This window comes from Aedes aegypti, chromosome 2 (genome assembly GCF_002204515.2).
Source record: "Aedes aegypti strain LVP_AGWG chromosome 2, AaegL5.0 Primary Assembly, whole genome shotgun sequence".
NCBI lineage: Eukaryota > Metazoa > Arthropoda > Insecta > Diptera > Culicidae > Aedes > Aedes aegypti.
The window spans coordinates 342,363,061-342,384,606 of NC_035108.1; the positions used below are offsets into that span (position 1 = coordinate 342,363,061).

A 21,546-nucleotide genomic window follows, 5' to 3' on the forward strand; every position below is an offset into this window, starting at 1 on the left:
GAGTGGTTAGAGTTCGCGGCTACAAAGCAAAGTCATGCTGAAGGTGTCTGAATTCGATTCCCGGTTGGTTTCGTTATGGGAATTCCCTTGACTTCCATGGGCATAGAGTATCATCGTACCTGGCACACGATATACGAATACGAAAATGGCAATTTTGGCAAAGAAAGCTCTCAGTTAATAACTGTGTGCTAATAAGAACACTAAACTGAGGAGCAGGCTCTATCTAAGTGAGGATGTTAATGCCAAGAAGAAGAAGAAGCTGGCATACTTTATTTTATTGAACAAAAAAAATAATATTATTTTTACACAGAAAAAAATTGATAACTGAGAATGTTTGATCATAAAATAAAGGGAAATGCAAGAATTTAACCGGTTTAAAAAAATCCGTCATGTGTAATTAACAAAATCATTTCAAACAAAACTCACTTAAGCAAATATTTGTTTAGGATCGACAAGAAAATGTTTGAGCTGGAGAAAGAAGATAAAAAAACACGATTTCATAAAAAGACCTGAAATGGCTTTTCCTTGAGAAATTGAACTTGATTCAATCGAGCACCCTGCAAGTTATGTTTTAATCTGGTAAATGTCTAAAATGTAAAGCTTCAAATCGAAGAGCATCAAAGAATAATCCTGTGAGCATCAAAAAAAGAACAGAACAAAAATGTGAGAAGTAAAATAAAATGTTATTTTAAATGATTATGTTTACTTAATTGAATACAAGTGAAAAGTATTTTGTATACTTCAAGGATATTATAGAATGGAAAAGTTATGAGTGAATTTTAAAGGTGAGGTTATGTGAGGAGTTACAATATAGCCTGTAGTATCGAAGGCAAGTTAGAAAGTTATAGTCTTGTGATGTGACAAAATTCACAACTATAGTCATCCCTTGAGAGGATAACTGAAAATAACAAGTCCCCTAAGGTCTAATAAAAGAGCAAATTGAAGTCCCGGGAGTTCCCTGAGAGGATATATTAAAATATATGAGCCCCCCCAGAGAGAATAAGCAAAATAAGTCCCCTGAGAAGGTAAGTTAAGAAAAAAGAGAAAAGTCCCCTGAGAGGGTAAGGAAAATAATAAAAGTCCCCTGCGAGGGTAAGTTGAGCAAAAAAAGAAAAGACCCCTGAGAGGGTAAGCAACAAAAAAGTCCTCTGAGAGGGTAAGTACAAAAAAGTCCCCTGAGAGGGTAAGTTAAGCAAAAATACAAAAGTCCCCTGAGAGGGTAATCAAAAATTCCCTGAGAGGGTAAGTTAAGCAAAAAGAGAAAAGTCCCCCGAGAGGGTAATTAAAAAAAAAGTCCCCTGAGAGAAAAAGATAAAAGTCCCCTGAGAGGGTAAGTTAAGCAAAAAGAGAAAAGTCCCCTGAGTGGGTGAGCATAAAAAAAGTCCCCTGAGAGGGTAAGTTTAGCAAAAAGTGAAAAATCTCCTGAGAGGGTAAGGAAAAATTAAAAGTCCCCTGAGAGGGTAAGTTAAGCAAATAGAGAAAAATCCCCTGAGAGGATAAGCATCAAAAAAGTCCCTTGAGAGGGTGAGCATAAAAAAGTCCCCTGAGAGGGTAAGTTAAGCTAAAGGAGAAAAGTCCCCTGAGAAGGTAATCAAAAAAAAAATCCCCTGAGAGGGTAAGTTAAGCAAAAAGGGAAAGGTCATCCGAGAGGGTAATAAAAAAATAAGTCCCCTGGGAGGGTAAGTTAAGAAAACAGAGAAAAGTCCCCTGAGAGGGTAAGTTAAGCGAAAAGAGAAAAAATCCTCTGAGAGGGTAAGCAACAAAAAAGTCCCCTGAGAGGGTAAGCATAAAAAAGTCCCCTGAGAGGGTAAGTTAAGCAAAAAGAGAAAAGTCCCCCGAGAGGGTAATTAAAAAAAAAGTCCCCTGAGAGAAAAAGATAAAAGTCCCCTGAGAGGGTAAGTTAAGCAAATAGAGAAAAATCCCCTGAGAGGATAAGCATCAAAAAAGTCCCTTGAGAGGGTGAGCATAAAAAAGTCCCCTGAGAGGGTAAGTTAAGCTAAAGGAGAAAAGTCCCCTGAGAAGGTAATCAAAAAAAAATCCCCTGAGAGGGTAAGTTAAGCAAAAAGGGAAAGGTCATCCGAGAGGGTAATAAAAAAATAAGTCCCCTGGGAGGGTAAGTTAAGAAAACAGAGAAAAGTCCCCTGAGAGGGTAAGTTAAGCGAAAAGAGAAAAAATCCTCTGAGAGGGTAAGCAACAAAAAAGTCCCCTGAGAGGGTAAGCATAAAAAAGTCCCCTGAGAGGGTAAGTTAAGCAAAAAAAATAAAAGTCCCCTGAGAAGGTAATAAAAAACAAATCCCCTGAGAGGGTTAGTTAAGCAAAAAGAGAAAAGTCCCCCGAGAGGGTAATAAAAAAATAATCGTAAAAGCAGTACCCTGAGAAGATAAGCAAGAAATAAAGTTCCCTGAGAGTCCAGCACTGAAGAAGTCTGTAAGTCGCAGACGAAATAGGCCTATCTGTCAAGATAAGCAACACATATTAGAGTTTAAAGGTATTTGCTCGCCTTACTAGTGATTATAGTACCGTAATCCGGGGTAACATTGATCAGTTTTAAGGATATTTCTTGAATATTTCATTCAAAAATGCAAATGTTGTGAGTTTTATATTTTTAAAACAAGTACTGCCACCCATTGCTCGCGATTATATACTGTATTTTGTTTTTTGAAAGATTTAAGCATGTTTAAAAAAATGTTTAATGTGATTTTTTCATTTAGCTGATATGGGGTAACATTGATCATCCATGTAAACAACGTTCGGTAATATTGAAAATGTCGTTACTTACTAAAATCAAGGCCCCTGAAGCCAAATATGAAGTCCAAACGCTTACATCTCATTTACTTTTTGAGTTATTTTAAAATTAAAAACACCTCGAACAGCGGAATACGCCTAAAGGTAGGCAATTTCCTAAGGGAATTTTACATTCCTAACAGTAATTCGGTAATATTGCCTAATTGAACATACTTATAAAAGTTTTGACAGCGGAATCGTTTTTGGCGATGCTATTTTTAGTGATAACTGCATTTTCCTTGCTCATATCGCTTGCAGAACTTATGTGAGACACGAATCTTCGATAGTGTCATCCTTAACCATTGAAATCATTGTTTCGCAAATTTGACAAATTTACGCATAAAGTTGACGCAATTTTTGCAAAAATCTTAGTTTTCAATAGCTTATGAATATAAGAATGAGAAGCAACATTCATGCTTTGGAAATGTTTCATCAATAAATGATGATACCAACTTATTACGAGATGAGCCATTCCGATCAATGTTACCCCGCTGATCAATGATACCCCGGATTACGGTATTTTATTTTCTAATAGTAGTTTTTCCCTGAGCGGGTAAGTGATAATGAAAAACCAATTTGAGTGCAATTCCTGAGAGGATAGATTATATAATTACACAGAGTGAGTCTACTAAGAGCGAAAGCTAGAGTTAAAAGAGATCACTGAGAAAAAAAGTTGCCTGAGACGATATGTTAAAAAAGTGAGTTCCCCGAGAGGATAAGTAAAAAGAAAAAAGTCCCCTGAGAGAGTAAGCAACACAAAAGTCCCCTGAGAAGCTAAGTTGATTTGAAAAATAATTCGAGTAAGTTACCTGAGAAGATAGATTATACAATTACAAAGAGTTAATCTTCTGAGAAGATTGAGTTCTCTGAGAGGGTAGTTTATACAAAATTAATCCCCCGAAAAAAGTTAGAGTAATATGAATTTTCCAAGACGATAAGATGAAAAATATCCACAATATGGTAATTTGGTAATTACTCCTTTGTGAGTGTAAATTTATAATAACAAAAAGTTTTTTTAGAGGATTTGTCTAACAATGTGTTTTGTCCAAAAGGAAAGAAACAATAATGAAGCGTTCAAAAAAAGTACTTTAGGTTATTCAAGACTTCAACATTCAAATACATCGAAGCAAGATGGTAAAAGTAGTTTGTTTTATTTATTTAATTGTGAGCAAAATTTATAAATGCGTAATTGTGTGTGTTTTTCTTTAGATAAACGATCAGGTGTGTAATAAACGAATTAGCAAGGGTGTTAGAAGAACAAAAAAAGAGCACTGATTTCTTGGAAGCACAGCTTAACACGTGTAATTGAACTGTTTAGAACGGATTGAGGAGCCCAACATTAGTGACAATTCCTCTAAAGGTTTTATGGGTTGATTGATAAGAAGCCTTTCGAGCGCTAGAGAAAGCTTCTTGAAGTGCCCTTAGATTTTGCGGAGATCGTCAACGAGTTTTCAAAAATGAGCATATTCAGAATACTTGAGTAATGGAGGTATTAGACAGTGCTAGTTCAAAGATATTAAAATTTAATAAGTCGCTTAAAGAAAAATATCCATTCTTATCAGTACAATGATGTCAGTAAAGTTATAAAACACGAATCGTAATGAGTCACTTGAAAACTTCGGACCTCTCATAACCACTTTGATGTTCTGAGCCTAGAAACATCCTTTACTAAGTGGCATATGCAGAACGAAAGTAACCAATAAAGCACAAGTATAACAGACAAAGCATTTCAAATCATTTAAAATTTTAAATTATTTTGATCTACTATATTCACTCTGACGATAAGATATTTAAGCTCTGAAGTAGCATTATCTACCTTTGTGAAGTTAAGTTATAACATGTTAAGCGTATTTGATAATTCAAATGATTTTATCAACAGTTCAATCTGAAGTGGTATATAGAGGTCTACAAGTAAACTGTCACGAACACCAACGCACGATCAATCTTACACAAGTCGTTTACCTTAGAATGAAAACGTATCGATGTTTGTTTGACGTCATTTGAGCTTTCGGTCAACGTCAGTCAAACAAGGAAGTTAATGCTCGGCAACCATTCTTTTTATATTTGCTTCCTCACAGCAAACAAAAGCAATGTTGTGACAGTTCTCACAGCAAACAAAGAAAATTTTGTTAACATTGCACTACTATGCAGGCAATTAGATTGGTCTATTGAAGGTATCAATCAGTTTCAATATGTATAGAGAGGGTAGTTTGTATAGTTAAAAACAACAACTACGTGAAATGCGATAGAACCATAGAATTTCTTTCAAGTAACATTTCGGAAAATTTGGTAATGTCTGCTAAATACAATGTGTTATCATAAATATGTAAATGTTACGCTTTGTTCTTACTGTGCATATATTATTTTTTAGTTGAAATATAAAAAAAGCAAAAATAATTAAACAATAAACAAGACTAAGAACTTGTAGAACGTTTTGAGTCACTTAGAAGCTCAAATGATTTTGGTATACACTCAATTTGATGTTCGATGTTCGGAGCCTGGAAAACTCTATCCAATGTAGCATTTCTGAAACTAAGGTTAAAAATTAGAGTTAGACATGCAAAGCAAATTCAGCAATTTAAAAAAACGATCTCATGCTCATTCTGATGTTCTAAGCCTGGAAAATTTTATACAGAGCGGCATTTTGAGAACGAAGATGAACAATAAAGTCGAGTTAGAACATAAAAAATGCATTGAACCATTTAAAAATAAACTCGAATAATCCTAATGGCATATGCTCTTTTCAATGTGTTAAGCTTGGAAAACTATCCAACGTATTTTTTTAGAATAAAGGTAGTTAATAAAATGGAGTTTGAACATGCAAAATGCTTTAAGCCATTCGAAAATGTTCATCATTTTGATCTATTATGCTCGTTTTGATGTTCTGAGCTTGTTCTAAGTAGAGTTTTTTTCTAACTACAGTTGTGCATTCAGCCATTTGAAAATGCAAATAATTTTGATCATCTATGCTCACTTTGATGTTCTTAGCCTGGAAAACTCTATCTGGAGTAGCACTTTAGGAATAGAGGTAAAAAAGTAGAGTTGTAGAGTTAGAAAGTCACTCAAATTGATCCTTTATACTCACTTAGATATTCTGAGTATTTCACCATAAAAAATAACATTTTTATCATGTAGCTGTTTTTGTTATTCGGGATTAGTAATGTACAACTGTTATATTTTGTAAAAATATTAAAAAAAATAAATGGTTAAAAATAGTTTGGTAGGTACAAGCCGAAGGAAACCAATGCAAAATTACGGTTGAAAATATATATATTTTGATGATTATAATAAAAATCAGTTTTTAAATATCCATATTTACAGGATCCTTGTACATCAAGCGAAAATTTTGGAAAAAGCAGAACCAAGTGACAAGAAATCCCATTACAACGTTTCAACACGTATTGATTTGGAGGCCAAAACAAGTGAAACCCTAAACAATCACTAATCGTAGATATGATTTTTTCTATAATTTTTTATTTCTAAGAGTAGAGGACGAGGTGAATGTAGGGATTATGAGAAAAGGATAAGAAAAATAGATGAACAAGAAACGGTGCCAAGCGAATGATGATTTCAAATGAGTGATGTTAGATGTTTAGCAGGTCGTAGTAGGCTGAATAATGAAGGTGAAAATTGAATCAGTTTGTTGATAAATTTTGTGCGGAATAAACGTGCTTCGATTTGTGTAAAAAAATGTGTCTTATTCAGTTGTGAAAAGAATTTATAATTTAAATAGGAAAACAAGAAAAACGCACTAAGCAAAGTACGGTCACTACACTTCCGATTCTCGCTTTTACACAATCGGTTTCGACGCTTCCATGCTACACTCCACCCATTACGGTTCAGCTATCACTGAATGTTCGGTAGCAGTAGATTTGTTGCTGTTTTTTATCGGTGGCGTTTGGGTGAGGGAGTGAATTTTCCCATGCTTGCATGCAGGGATTGCCCCAGGTAGTCTTCTTCAGGGCTTCAGGATTCCTTCAGAGATCGCTCCAGGGATTTCATCAAGAAACTCTCCAGGGGTTACATCAGGAATTCTTCACTTCAAGAATTTTTTGAGAGATTTCTCTAGGAATTTCTTAATGAATCCCTCCTGGAAATTCGCTACGTGAATTACTGTAAGGAATTTTCCAGGTAATTTTTAACGGATTACCTCAGCAATATCTTCAGAGATTCGTTGTTGTTATAATTTTGGCTGGTTAGTAGTTAAATTAACAGTTTATCTTTTAGAGCTTCCGTTTACAGGAGAAGTTTAAAAAGCATGATACCACACAAATCATAGTAATATTTTATTACTACCTGAGAAAAAAACCCATAAAATATAACGTGGTCCGAATTAAAACAGTGGGGGTCCGAATTGGAACCCTTGGAGGGGTCTCTAGTAAGATTTCTGGAGGAAGCTCTATAAGAATATCAGGAGAAAACGTTTGAAGAATTCTTGAAGAAATCTCTGAGGGAATGCTTGGAGTAATTCCTGAAATAATTGTTTGAAAATTCCCGGGATAAATCCTTGGAGAAATTCCAGGAGGAATCTCAGTAAAGATTATACTAGAGGAACCTATGGAGGAATCACTGGAGAAACTCCTCGCAAAATCTCTAGAAGAATCCTTGTTAAGAATTTCCTACTGAAATTCCTGAAATAATGTTTGGAGGAATCACTAGAGCAACACTTGATAGAATTCCTGGAGGAATTGCTGAAGCCCCGTCGGAACCGGTCTAAAAATCTCTATTAACGATTATAGTTTCCTCTTGGAGGAATTCCTAGAGGAATTCTCGGAGGAATCTCTGACGGAATCCCTTGTGGAATTCCTGGATACGTAACTGTAGAGATTACGAGAGAGATTATCTTGGAGAAATTTCTGGTACAATCCCTGAAGGAATCTTCGAAGGAATTCCTGGAGGAATCTTTGGAAGAGTGTCTGGAGAAATGGCTGGTGGAAACATTTTTCCGTAGGGTCTCTTGATAGAATCTCTGGAGGTTTTCTTGAAGGAATTCCTGGTCTGAAAACATGAATAATGACTTGTCGAATGATGCTGATTTGGCATATTTTTTTTCGATTTGGCCTAACGGAAACAGTTATGGCCATAACAATATACAGGCATTCCATGAAAAATCGATCTAGTGGGTCACCAAATTCCGTGAAAATTTGCTATTTTATTCCTTATCCGAAATAAGGATACACGTGTTTTTGTTTTTTTTATTAGGGTGACCATTTCCAAAATAGAGTGACCAGACTGTCAAATTTTCAGCGTTGTATGTTTTTTTTGTTTTTGATATATATTTTTGAAAATAAAAAATCAGTTATTTTTTTATCGGCACACACTGTAGGTCTCAGCGCATTATTTTTTAATTTCAAATAAAAAACATAGCTTTTGAACAGCTCAACCGATTTCCAATCATTTTTAATCGAATGAAAGCTTAAGATTTCAACTTTTCAGAAAAAATATAAAACTCTGAAATATTTTTTCAGCGTGTGCCAATAAAAAAATGACTGTTTTTTCCAAAAACACGTGTATCCTTATTTCAGATAAGGAGCAAAATAGCAAATTTTCACGGAATTCGGTGACCCACTAGATAGGTTTTTCATGGAATGACTGTATAATAATGTTATGTTTTTGAGGCTAAGGTAATCGTCGCGGTCAACACGCAGCTTTTCAGCAAGACCAGACACATGAGTTCAAAGAAAGTACAAAAGCCGATTCAAAAATGGATTATTGAGATCGTTTCAAAGTCAACGGTCATTTTTGACCCTTAATGCATAATGTACCATTCTTTTTAATGCACAAGGAAAGTTAAATGTGCAACTATTTGTGAGTTCATGATTCGTTCAAATAAAACGCTACGGCTGAAGACTAAACTTTGAAATAAGAAAATCATAAGTAAAAAATAATACTAATTTTGAAGAGTGTTTCAGATTCACAGTACTACAATTCGGATGTATGTCATGTATTCAGATAAATGATATTCGGGTAAGTGTTGCATTCAAATATATGGTTTTTCTGTTAAATGACTTTCGGGTAAATGGTTTTCGGATACTCGCTATAGAATAGTGTCATCAATCCCAAGGGTAATCAAAATTCTAATTTCTTTTCTTGTCTTCTGTCTCTGGCTCCCCCAGGAACGTCAGTTTCTCGTCGCTTCTATCCTAATCGAATTCCTCGCATCATCCACGTTCTACATTCTACGGTTTTGGTATCTGGGAGAGTTCAACCCTTCAACACTATTCCTAGCACTGTTCATTCGATCTCAGCTGACCAACACAGTCACTCTCGCGCTGATATTCCTGCCCAAACTGTGGTACCAGCATAAACAGGTAAATTGGAAAGCATTGCCATAAACCACAGAAGCATTGGCTCCCAGTCCCTCCTCAATCCACCGTTCCAAGGTTCAATAATCCTCCCATGCAATATGCAACGAACCATTCCGAACAGATCCAATCAAATGCCAATAAATGCCCAATACAACAGTTACACTTCCACACATTCCCGAACAACCACCACAAGCCGCCACTCAACCACAATCATAATGTACCTACATGTAACACATGATCAATAAATTCAATCAAAGCCAAGGGAACAACCAGAACCTGCCTCGTTCCTACGAACTGCTTGCTAATTCCTGCTGCACGCACTCATCTTTTGAAAAACCACACAATCACTAGAGAACGCTTTGCTAGAGCTTTCCCATATTCGTGGCCGCAGTGATGGACAAAACTACATCAATAGAGAAAAATTAAAGATTCGAAATTTTCTATTTGTCTTAAACTACCTATCCACTATAATGTTCAAATTAAAAAAAAAAATCCATCTCCAGTATCCTTTTTATAATCCTTATGATGGAAATGAAGATTTGTCAAATTTTCAGCTATATTGGTAGTGATTTATGGTGGCCTAAAAATATTAAAATCTTATATAAGAATTGTGGAAAATTTGAACCAGTAGAACTATCAAATCCATGTAGATGCTTGTATACATTATCAACCTTTATTTCGCAATCCCTGTAATTTTGAGTAACTTAAAGATGCTTTGAGGTGTACCGTAAAACGGGGTAACTTTAATAGTTTTTTCGAAGAAAACTTCAATATTTATGCATTCTGTATCAAAGAATTATATTTTATATTTTTAAAACAAGTACTGAAATCCTAGCTATCGATTGCACTTGAAAGATTGCCAAAAGATTTATTCTGAATGGATTTATAATTTTTCATATGATCGAAAGTCGGTTTTCTGTTTTGGGGTAACTTTGATAATGGAGTATAAATCGAATAAGATTGAATGAATCACGAACATTTATAGAGCGTTGCATACATCTAGGCGTTTAACGCTGTATGGAAATTTCTGACTTAGATTACAAAACTGGTCCCAGTTTGTAAAAATGGTTTTCGCTAAGAGATTTGAGACCGAATTCATGTTCTACTATAACTAGGCTGTCATGGAGCAATTCTCGCTGAAACCAGGCCGCCATCGGCACCCATCGTTAGAATTCCAATTTTATGTCACTGATCGCTAGCTTTCGATAAAACTTAAGGGTGGTCCTTTTTGTTTTCTCAAATTGGTGGACCCCTCGTACGCCAGCTAGCTAAACAGTTTGCAAAAAAGCCCATTTTTTGATAAATCTTGGGTATTTCTTCACGTGATATGTCTCATATTTCCCTTGGAACACATACCAAACTTAATGGCATCGTATAGAGAAAGGATATAGCTTTCATTTGAAGTTAAAAAAAATCCGGCGGCCATTTTGAATTTGGCCGCCATCTTGAATTTTGTTAGAAAAATCGTTTTTTCACCATTAGCGTACCGCTCGTTTTGAATTCTGAGATCACCATCAGAAAGCTGAGGAAAAATTGCGTAAGATAGGCTACAGAAACTAGGTGTGCAATGGTATTTACCCTATGAAATGAACGATTTTCTAAAACATGTTCCACGATTTTGACGTATATGGCGAGTGCAATCAATGCAAACATCATTTTTTGTACAACAAAGATACAAGTTTTCAATAGTTGGTGTATTTTTCGAGTCAGATGAAGAATAGGAGTATTATTTAGAGTGATAAAATCTGGCGGCCATCTTGGATTTTGACGCCATCTTGATTTTGACTAGTAGAATGAATTTTTCACCTTGATAGCACTCAGCATGTCGAATTTAAAGGTTACCAATAAAAACAAGGTTACGTATACTCTTCTTCTTATTATTCTTCATTTTCCTGACGTTACGTCCCTAGTGGAACCGAGCCTGATACTCAGCTTTATTAGTTATAAATACAAGTTATTAAATAGGAATTTTCTTTTATAATACGATTTTTAATAACAGAATATTCCTTCGACATATCTTTGAATTCAGTTATTATGAATAAATAAATTTAATGAATAAAAACCGTCCAAAAACATTGATTGAAATAAACAATTTTTTTTTACCATATGCTTTTTTGTCATCGAATGAAGTTTATAAATTGTGCGTTGGGACATTAGTATGTTTTGTGGTAATATCTGTAGTTTTAACGTAAAACATTTCCAAAAGTGCATTAATTTAGAATGGAAATTAAATTTTTAAGCAAAAAAAATCCTTGATTTTCTGAATCATAAAGTATTGTTTTTACTAACACCCAACATGCATGTGAAAAATAGCGAAATTGAAAGGTGAGAAGCAGGCTTTGTTCTAATGTGGACGTAATGCCGAAACTCAGGTGAATCATTTTGAGTTTGGAAAATCTGGTGGCCATCTTGGATTTCGATGCCATCTTAGTTTTTAGCAGTAGAATGATTTTTTACCATCTCAGCGCTCTTCATGTTTAATTAATTATAGATCTCCGTTAAAAAACAAACAGATTCTTTATTTCTTATCTTATTTTAGCTGTTCAACAGATTGTTCATTTCTATCAATGGTTTTATACCAAATAAATGAAAGAATTAATGCTATTTTTCAACTCGCAGATATGCAGAACAATCATTCAGGTGGCAAATAAGCGTTAAAAAATTCTACTTGTTAATTTATTTTTGAAGCTTAGGGGCTGGCTCTATTCCAGTAGGGACGTAACGTCAGGAAAAAGAAGAACAAGAAGAATAGTAAGTGTAACGGTGGCATTAAAATTCAACATGTTGAGTGTTATCAAGGTGAAAACTCATTCTACTACTTAAAACCAAGATGGCGTCAAAATCCAAGATGGCCGCCAGATTTTTTCACTCAAAATAATACTCCTATTCTTCATCTGACTCGCAAAATACATCAACTATTGAAAACTTGTATCTTTGTTGTACCAAAAATGATGTTTGCATTGATTGCACTCGCCATATACGTCAAAATCGTGGAACATGTTTTAGAAAATCGTTCATTTCATAGGGTAAATACCATTGCACACCTAGTTTCTGTAGCCTATCTTACGCAATTTTTTCTCAGCTTTCTGATGGTAATCTCAGAATTCAAAACGAGCGGTGCGCTAATGGTGAAAAAACGATTTTTCTAACAAAATTCAAGATGGCGGCCAAATTCAAAATGGCCGCCGGATTTTTTTTAACTTCAAATGAAAGCTATATCCTTTCTCTATACGATGCCATTAAGTTTGGTATGTGTTCCAAGGGAAATATGAGACATATCACGTGAAGAAATACCCAAGATTTATCAAAAAATGGGCTTTTTTGCAAACTGTTTAGCTAGCTGGCGTACGAGGGGTCCACCAATTTGAGAAAACAAAAAGGACCACCCTTAAGTTTTATCGAAAGCTTGCGATCAGAGACATAAAATTGGAATTCTAACGATGGGTGCCGATGGCGGCCTGGTTTCAGCGAGAATTGCTCATGGGTAAGTGACGAACTCATTATGACTTTATCAAATAGTGGTCGTAGAACAGATTGTTTGTAAGCGTTGCAAAAATGCTAAAATCTTGTAAATTTTTAATATTTGCATAAAAATCCTCAAATGCACTTGATTTCAACGAAAATAGCTTTGACATGAAGTGTCATACTAATACTCTTTACTTTTGCATTCGTTTTTCTTAACTGATTGGGGGTCTCGCACTATCAAAGTTACCCGCATTATCAAAGTTACCCCGTTTTACGGTAATAGTTTTTGCATTAATGCTTGGAATTCATTTTTGGCCCATAGTGGGGCAAAAGTTCGAGCCTTATAAAATCTCACGGAAAAACTTGTAAGTACCCTAAAATTCAATCCTAATATAATCTTTAAATTTAGCAAAGCTGGAAAATTTGTTTATGAAAACTTAGTGTGTATTTTTCGGCAAACATAAGTTTATAGCTGAAATAAAGTATGTCTGCCAAAAAAAGTATCAATATTTTGTTTTTCAGCCAGCGAACTTTTGCCCCCTTACTTGATTCGAACTCTTGCCTCACCGGTGGGGCAAAACTTCGTTTGAGACAATTAATTCAAAAACAGTTCTAACTAAAATGGATAAATATTTTGACACATGTTTGTTCTGCAAAATTGTAGCCAACACGTCCTATGTGAAATGCGTACAACTTCTACACGATCTCTCTTTAAAAAAGTTACACAAAATCGGGCTCTTTTGGACCAACACGCATGTGTCCAAATCGACCACACCCTCTAAAACGATGTTGTGTTCATTTTAGCTTGTTTTTTACAAATTTACATGTCACACTGTGATGCTTAATATTGCGAAGCATCATCATTTGTCATATACTTTGCAAAAACGCAAAGGAAATCAACCAAAGAGTTATTTTGTGTAACTTCTTTTAAGCGTGGTTACTTGAGTCACAGTGGGATTTCATTCTGCAACATATTCAAAGCTAATGAGCTTGTGATTCAAAGTAAACAAGTTATAGGATATGTTTTAATCATGTCCTTCGCGGTAAACCACCGCCATGAGAAACGGTCATATTTTCAGTGTTGCTGATATCGAAAAAAAATAATTTAGAGTTATCTAATTATACCATAGAGGGGACAGTTTTACAGTAAAAAAAATCGAGCTGACATAATTTTGTCCATCACTGTTCATACAACCCGATTCAAGCTTCCATCCAGTTCCACCGCTTTTCCACGTGTCCATCGATGTGTCGTTTTTTGATGTTTTATGAAGTTGTTTTTCTTCTGTTCCTCGTGTGTGTGTGTTTGTGTTCCGTGCAATGTGATTTTTGTTTCGCACCCTTTCATCGCCCGCGGTTTTGTGTGTTTGTGACGTACGGCATTCAGCCGAAATAGATTTACCGTTTTGCACGCAAATCCTAATCCGATTTAGATACCTTCAACCGGTGCTCCGAGGTTCCCATATGGAACGACAGCACTTCACCACACACGCACGATACAGTGTGACTAAAGGCGTCTTTTCCAATATCCGACTAATAAACGGTTCGTGTACGTTGATTGTTTATTGTTTTTTTGGAGCTTTCGTTAACGTTCCGGTATGGTGTTTGATGTTTCTCAATTTATGTCGAATTTCGTCGAATCTTCGGCTTTATTGATGTGGCTGTGTAGAAAGCTTCAAAAACCCATCATCATATGAGCTTGCTAAAAGCAACAGATTCACATCTATACTTTATAAAAAAAGTAAACCTTTTCAGCAACATGTTAAGGCGAAGTAGACCGTCGTTGAAATTTGTACTGGGCATCGATGAGTGTGGCTGATTCGACTCACGAATGCGAATTGAAGAAAATCACTCGGTTTTGCACTGAAATAGCTGAAAAAATATCAGCATACTTTCTGCATGCAAGCGCAAGTAATGATACTTTTCAGAGTCAATATTACTTAAGATGACTGAGTTTTATCACTTTGAAATTGCAAGTTGCAAAACCAACATGGCTGCCCAAACGAATGACGGCCTACTTAGCCTTAAAATTACCATGATCATAGAGAGCAGGGAATATTAGCGTGTTCCATAAATTAGCTATTTACATAACTGACTAAAGTTCAGTCACGGAAATTGTCAACCATCATATTCATAGTGAGATGGAGACGCATGGTTTCTCATCTCATCCACTCTGGATGATTCCCATCGTTTTTCATACATTTCCTCGCGTGGAAAATCGTTTACAGCTTCAACCACCACCGTCATCAGCAACATCATCATCATCGTTCATCATTAAGTATGCTTTTTCACATAGCGTGCAATAATGAATACATTACATACCCATTCACAACAACTATGGTGGAGATAGGACGATGGACGGACTATGCGCTACGAAACCGGAACTCATAGCAGCTGTTGCTGTCATATAAATGACAGCACCAGGATTATTTCGGTAAATTACGCCGGTTCGCTGTGAGGTATGATTAATTCAACCGGCAAAAAATGCGACATTCTCTAGGTATTATTAAAATGTGCTCAAAAATAGATAGTCATAGATACCACAGACAAACAGATAAAACACTCATTGCACTGACCATCTTCTTGAACAATATAAATAAAATTAGAAATAATCTAGATCGCTAATCTATCGCATCGTCTATGCACGTGTTTATCGTTCATAGACTAATACCATTTGGTGCAAACATAACGAAACAAAGTATTTTTAATATTGAGCGAAAATCAATCATTCGTATGCGACGATGATTCCTACAGCAAATTGTATTAAGTGTCGCTTCTGTTTGTCTATGGTCAAACAGTCATACAGTTTCTTGTTTTGTAGAGCATATACAATCGCTTTTCATTATTGTGCAGATCAGTAAAGGAGAATGCTGTTCCATCTAGGAATGACTTTTGACTAATATCACAAAGAGAGTTGATATTACGGTTGTATGCTATTATTATATGTAAGTAGCTAATTCCGTTTACTTACCAACGGACTAACCAATGCGCATCGTACCTTCGTGCTGTGTATACACAAATTCTTTCTATTCTCGGAAGTTTTGAAAACTACCTTAAGCGATAAAACAGTACTTCTCAGTGCTACTAAATAGTACTTTTCAGTACTATTTTCTACTATTTGATCCCTTAACGATCCTTGTAAGGACACGTGCCTTCATTTTTTCGTTAGACCCGTTAGCGAAAGCTAGTGTCTTGGACACTATCTTGGGAAAAAACCTCTTAGAAGGGTCACGCCTTCTTTCGTTTATTCACTAAACATGGTTGCAATCACCAACAAAAGGAAGGATGAATCTCTATATTCACAATTTCCTTCCAAATAAGTGGGTTCTGAAACTATCACGAAACGTAACAAAACTGGAAGTAAGGATGTTTCTCCGGATTGCGCGTAATAATCGTAATCGACAACATGTAGACGAGATCGCGGGAGCCCAACACATCTCTAACTGAAACATAGGGTTGTCTACCTCGGGCCACAAGGGTATCCATAAGTTGTGCTCTGGAGGCGTCCATATCCGGGCACTGCCAAACTACGTGATCGATGTCATCATAACCGGAACCACACCTATTACATATATTGCTCAGCGAGAGGTTGATCCTGTGCAAATGTGCGTCTAGCGAGTAATGGTTGGACCTAAGTCTTGACATCACGCGAATGAAATCTCGACTTACATCCCAACCTTTCCACCACGCTCGCAAGGAAACTCTAGGGATTATGGAATGTAAACACCGTCCCAGTTGGTCATTTAGCCAGTCGCTTTGCCAACCGTGAAGAGAACTTTGACGTACTAAATGAAACAATTCATCGTGTGAAATTCTTCTATCATATATCTCACCTTCCTCAGCGCCCACCTTTGCGAGAGAGTCCGCCTTCTCATTGCCATAAATTAAGCAATGTGAGGGGACCCATACAAAAGTAATCTTATATGATCTTTCGACCAGTGCACACATCTGCTCTCTTATTTTTGTAAGAAAGTAAGATGCATGCTTTACAGGTTTCATCGATCGGAGTGCCTCAATAGAACTGAGACTATCCGAGAAGATGAAGAAGTGGTCTGCGGGCATGTTAGAGATCATCCCCAAAGCGAAGTTGATTGCTGCCAGCTCAGCAACATAAACCGTGCAAGGTTCCTGAAGTTTTCGGAAGGCGGAAGAGTTTACATTGAAGACACCGAAGCCAGTGGATCCATTTATACGTGACCCGTCAGTGAAATATCTCCTGTAGGAATCGACATTCTGGAACTTTGCTTTGAAAATACGTGGAATAGTTATACATCGAAGTTGATCTGGAATTCCATGAATAGCTTGTTTCATGGACAGATCATATTCAACAGAGGAACTGTCATTGGTGAAGCGTACACGTGGAGGGTTATAACATGGAAAGCTAATGTCAGATGACATGTAGTAGAGATAAACTCTCATGAATTTTGACTGAGTGTTCAGTTTGAGCAATTCTTCGAAGTTTTCGATGACGAGTGTGTTGCTCACTCCACACTTAATAAGTATTCTTAGCGAGAGCTCCCAGAATCGGTTTTGTAGCGGTAAAACCCCTGCCAGAACCTCTAGGCTCGCATTATGTGTCGAGTGCATACACCCTAAGGCGATACGCAAACAACGATATTGAATTCGTTCCAATTTAATCAAGTGGCAGTTGGCTGCTGAGAGAAAACAGAAAGAGCCATACTCTAGAACAGAGAGAATGGTTGTTTTATAGAGTTTTATGAGGTCTTCCGGGTGAGCACCCCACCATGTTCCGGTAATTGTTCGTAGAAAATTGATCCTTTGTTGGCATTTTTCCGTTAAATACCTAATATGAGTTCGCCAAGTGCCTTTTGAATCAAACCAGACCCCAAGGTATTTTGAAGACAAAGACTGGTCGATGTCTGTTCCCAAAAGCTTAAGCTTTAGTTGGGCAGGATTCCGCTTCCTTGAAAATACGACCAGTTGAGTTTTTTGCGGAGCAAACTCGATCCCTAAATTTCTAGCCCAAGTGGATAGATTATCAAGGGAATTTTGCAATGGTCTTTGCAAGATTTCCGCTCGTGGGCCCCTCATAGAAACCACAGCATCATCTGCAAGTTGTCTTAGCGTGCATGGTTCTTCCAAACAGTTGTCAATATCTTTAACATAAACATTATAAAGCAAGGGACTCAGACATGAGCCTTGGGGAAGGCCCATATAGCTAATTCTGGAAGTTGTCAGTTGATCGAGAGTGAAGCTCATGTGTTTTTCTGACAACAGATTGTACAAGAAATTATTCAATATTCCAGGTAATCCACTATTGTGCAGGCTTTCTGACAATATTTCTATGGAAACTGAATCAAAAGCGCCCTTAATATCCAAGAAAACCGAAGCCAATTGCTCCTTGTCCGCAAAGGCTAGTTGAATATCTGATGAAAGCAACGCTAGACAATCGTTTGTTCCTTTGCCCTTGCGAAAGCCAAATTGTGTACTGGAAAGCATGTTGTTTGATTCGACCCAGTGATCGAGTCGGGATAGGATCATTTTTTCTAACAATTTCCTTAAACATGATAACATAGCGATCGGGCGGTACGAATTATGATCAGACGCTGGTTTCCCAGGCTTTTGAATAGCTATTACTTTGACCTGTCTCCATTCAGGTGGAACAATGTTGTGCTCCATGAATAAGTTGAACAGGTCAAGCAACCGTCTTTTAGCGATATCAGGGAGATTTTTAAGAAGATTGAACTTAATCATATCGCGTCCCGGAGAGGAGTTGTTTGATGAAAGAAGAGCCATAGAAAATTCCAGCATAGTGAATGGTCTGTCCAACGCATCGTCTCTCTGGGTTTCCCAGAATGGCGGTTGAGCTGGAACTGAGTCTGGACAGACCTTTTTTGCGAAGTTGAATATCCAACGATTGGAGTATTCGTCACTCTCATTTGAGGATGAGCGGTTTCGCATGTTGCGAGCCACTCTCCAAAGCGTCGTCATTGAAGTTTCTCGTGAGAGGCCATCGATGAAACGTCGCCAATAGCTACGCTTCTTCGCTTTAATAAGATTCTTCAGTCTTTTTTCGAGCTTCGAGTACTCTAAATAAAGTTCTGAGGTACCATATCTACGAAAAGCTTTAAAGGCATTAGATTTTTCTCGATACAACTGAGGGCATTCATCATCCCAACCAGGTGTGGCTGGTCGTCTTTTGAAGGATGCACTTGGAACTCGTTGCTTTTGGGATTCTAATGCACTTTTATAAATCAATTCTGTTAGGAATCGATACTCATCCAACGGTGGGAGAGTGTTGAATGATTCGATACCAAAGGTTACCGCTGATGCAAATTTTTGCCAATCGATATTCCTAGTGAGGTCAAAAGGAACCTGAATTGACTGTTCTGACCTTTCAAAATTATTTCTGATAGAAGTTATTATGGGCAAGTGATCACTACCATGGGGGTCATCGATCACCTTCCACATGCAATCGAATGATAGTGAACTTGATCCCAAAGACAGGTCAAGGCGGCTTTCTTTGCCGTCGGATAAAATACGTGTCACTTCACCTGTGTTCAAAATGTTCAAGTTGAAATCGTCGCATAAGTCATAGAAAATAGCCGCTCTATAATCGTCATAAGATTCGCCCCATCCAGTACCATGTGAGTTCATATCACCCAGTATTAAAACTGGAGATGAGAGCATGGAGACTGCATTCCAGAGATGACGGCGGTTTATTGAAACTCTTGGAGGAATATAAACAGAAGCTACGCATAGGTCTTTACCCTTTACGCTTATTTGGCAAGCAACGATTTCTATGCCTGGATGAGTCGGGATGGGGATTCTGTAGAATGAGTGGCACTTTTTGATCCCTAAAAGCACACCCCCGTAATTATCATCTCGATCCTGGCGTATAATGTTAAAATCGTAGAAGTTAAGATCATCTTCAGAAGAAAGCCATGTTTCACAGAGTGCAATTATATCACAATCGGAGTTGTGAAGCAAAAACTTAAATGTGTCTAATTTAGGTTTTAGACTATGACAGTTCCACTGTAGCACAGTGATCATATCTTGTACCTCACTCGATGAATTATCCATCGAAAGATATGATCGAAGCAAGGAGGGGCCACGAAATAGTCAATTCCCTGAGATACTCTTCTATTGCGGGGAGAAAAAGGTCGAGTATGCCTCTGAATGAGTCTGAAACTCCGAGAGCATTGCATATGCGATCCACAAGGGCCGTAAAAGTTATCAGTCCTCGCTTGGCCCCGGGGGTTTTCGCGGAAGAGCGAGAGACTTCAGTAGCTTTTTTCTTGCTATCTTGTCTAGAGCTTCTTTTTGAAGTATATTTAATCGGTGGAGGCGGGGGCGGCAGATCTTTGCTGCAACACGGAACGGAAGCATCAAAGACCTGTTTCTTCGGCAATTTCAAATTTGCCCCACCTCCTTTTGAATTAGGCAAACTTTTGAGGGAAGATTTCATTACCTTTCGGCGCAGTCCCGGAGAAGATTGAGACTTTCGTTTACCGGGTGCGTGTACCTCCGAAGAATCTCCCCCATCGGTTTCGTCGTCGTTCGCTTCATCGGAAGACAACTCTTGAAAAGAGTTACCAACTGGGATGGCTGATGAAGACTCTTTTGCGGACGGATTTAAAGATTTTACCATTTCCGCGTATGTCTTCTTGGAGCGCTTCACAAATGAGCGACTCTCATTTCGAATGCGTCTTTTATAAGCCGGGCATTTCTGCAGGTCATGAAGTTCCTCGCGACAGTAGCTACATTTTTCGGCTTCCTGTGTGCAAGCATCTTCCAAGTGAGCTTGGTTGCATTTGCCACAACGGGGCTTGTTGTCGCAATAGCTAGCACTGTGGCCAAGCTGCTTGCAGTTGGTACAATTGAATACCTTCGGCACGTAAAGACGCACTGGGTAAAAAGCACTGTCAATACAAACAAATTTCGGGAGGACGGAACCGGGGAAAGTCACTCGAAACGAGGCTGACGGCGAAAACACTTTCTTATTTCCTTCCATGGAAACTGATTGTAATTGTTTACAATCCAGTATAGCCACATCAGGAATGGACCGGTTCTCAAAGACGCCTTTGCCAGTCTTAATGTCTTCGCATGTCAGACTGGCGTCGATAATTTTCCCTTCCACCTCAACCTCTCTGGCCAAAATATACACATAATATTCCACAGTAAAAGCCTCATGCTGAGCAATCTCATTCGCTGCTTTGTAACTAGGTGCGGTTACACGCAGCTTGGATTGCTTCACTTGGTGAATAACGGTCCCAGGATATTTACGCGTCAGCTCCCGAGAAATCGAGAGCACGTTCAAAATCTTCTTTTTGCGCCGGAAATAGACAACCCAAGGCCCAGCCGAAGACGGTTGATAGAACCGCGTTCGAGCAACGAGATCTCTAGGAGGCGTATCGCCTCCATCCGATTCATCCATGCGGAAAAAAGCTTAACCGCAACCAAATGAAGAAAAAAAAAATAATAATAAAAAGAAAACAACAACAAAAAAAATATGTTTAAAAAAAATTATTAATCAGTGGACTATTTTGTACACACCTCCCCTAAATGGGTAAATCAAATTCACAAAAAAAAAAGAAAAAAAAATTAACCAATCAGTGGGCTATTTTGTACCCAACTCCCCTATACGGGCAAAATTGCACCGGGAGAGAGACAGAGGAGAAGCGAAAAACAACCTTGAACTCAACACTGTTGTTCGGAGATGCGAAAGCAATTCAATAGATAATGTATACTTATCCGTTCTACAGCAGGAGAACGTCCACGCGCCGTAGGTAGTAGACCGACCGGGTCGGCCTTCTGCCTTGTTGTTGTTCTCGGTGCGGGAGAAAAATCAATCACCGATAATTGATGATGGGCGATGATTTTATTGCGGTGGAACGATACTAGTTTCACTAGTTCGCTTCCTTCGCAAAGCGCAATCGTCTAAGCACTCACTTTGCACAAAACTGAAACTTGTTTAACTCACTAATTAAACCAAAAACCCACGCGGCCGGTGGGGAAAAAGGCCTAAATG

General features: G+C 37.6%; 1 protein-coding gene across 7 annotated transcripts in view; it reads left to right on the top strand.

The window, feature by feature from the left end:
• The window catches only part of LOC5579463 (probable G-protein coupled receptor 158), a 382,902-nt gene that overhangs the window by 321,906 nt on the left and 39,450 nt on the right, over positions 1–21,546 (top strand). For all 7 annotated transcript variants that reach the window (XM_021846130.1, XM_021846133.1, XM_021846132.1 and 4 more), the window contains one exon: positions 8,901–9,095. In XM_021846130.1, coding sequence (XP_021701822.1) covers positions 8,901–9,095 — 195 coding nt within the window. The remainder of the gene's footprint in view (positions 1–8,900; positions 9,096–21,546) is intronic.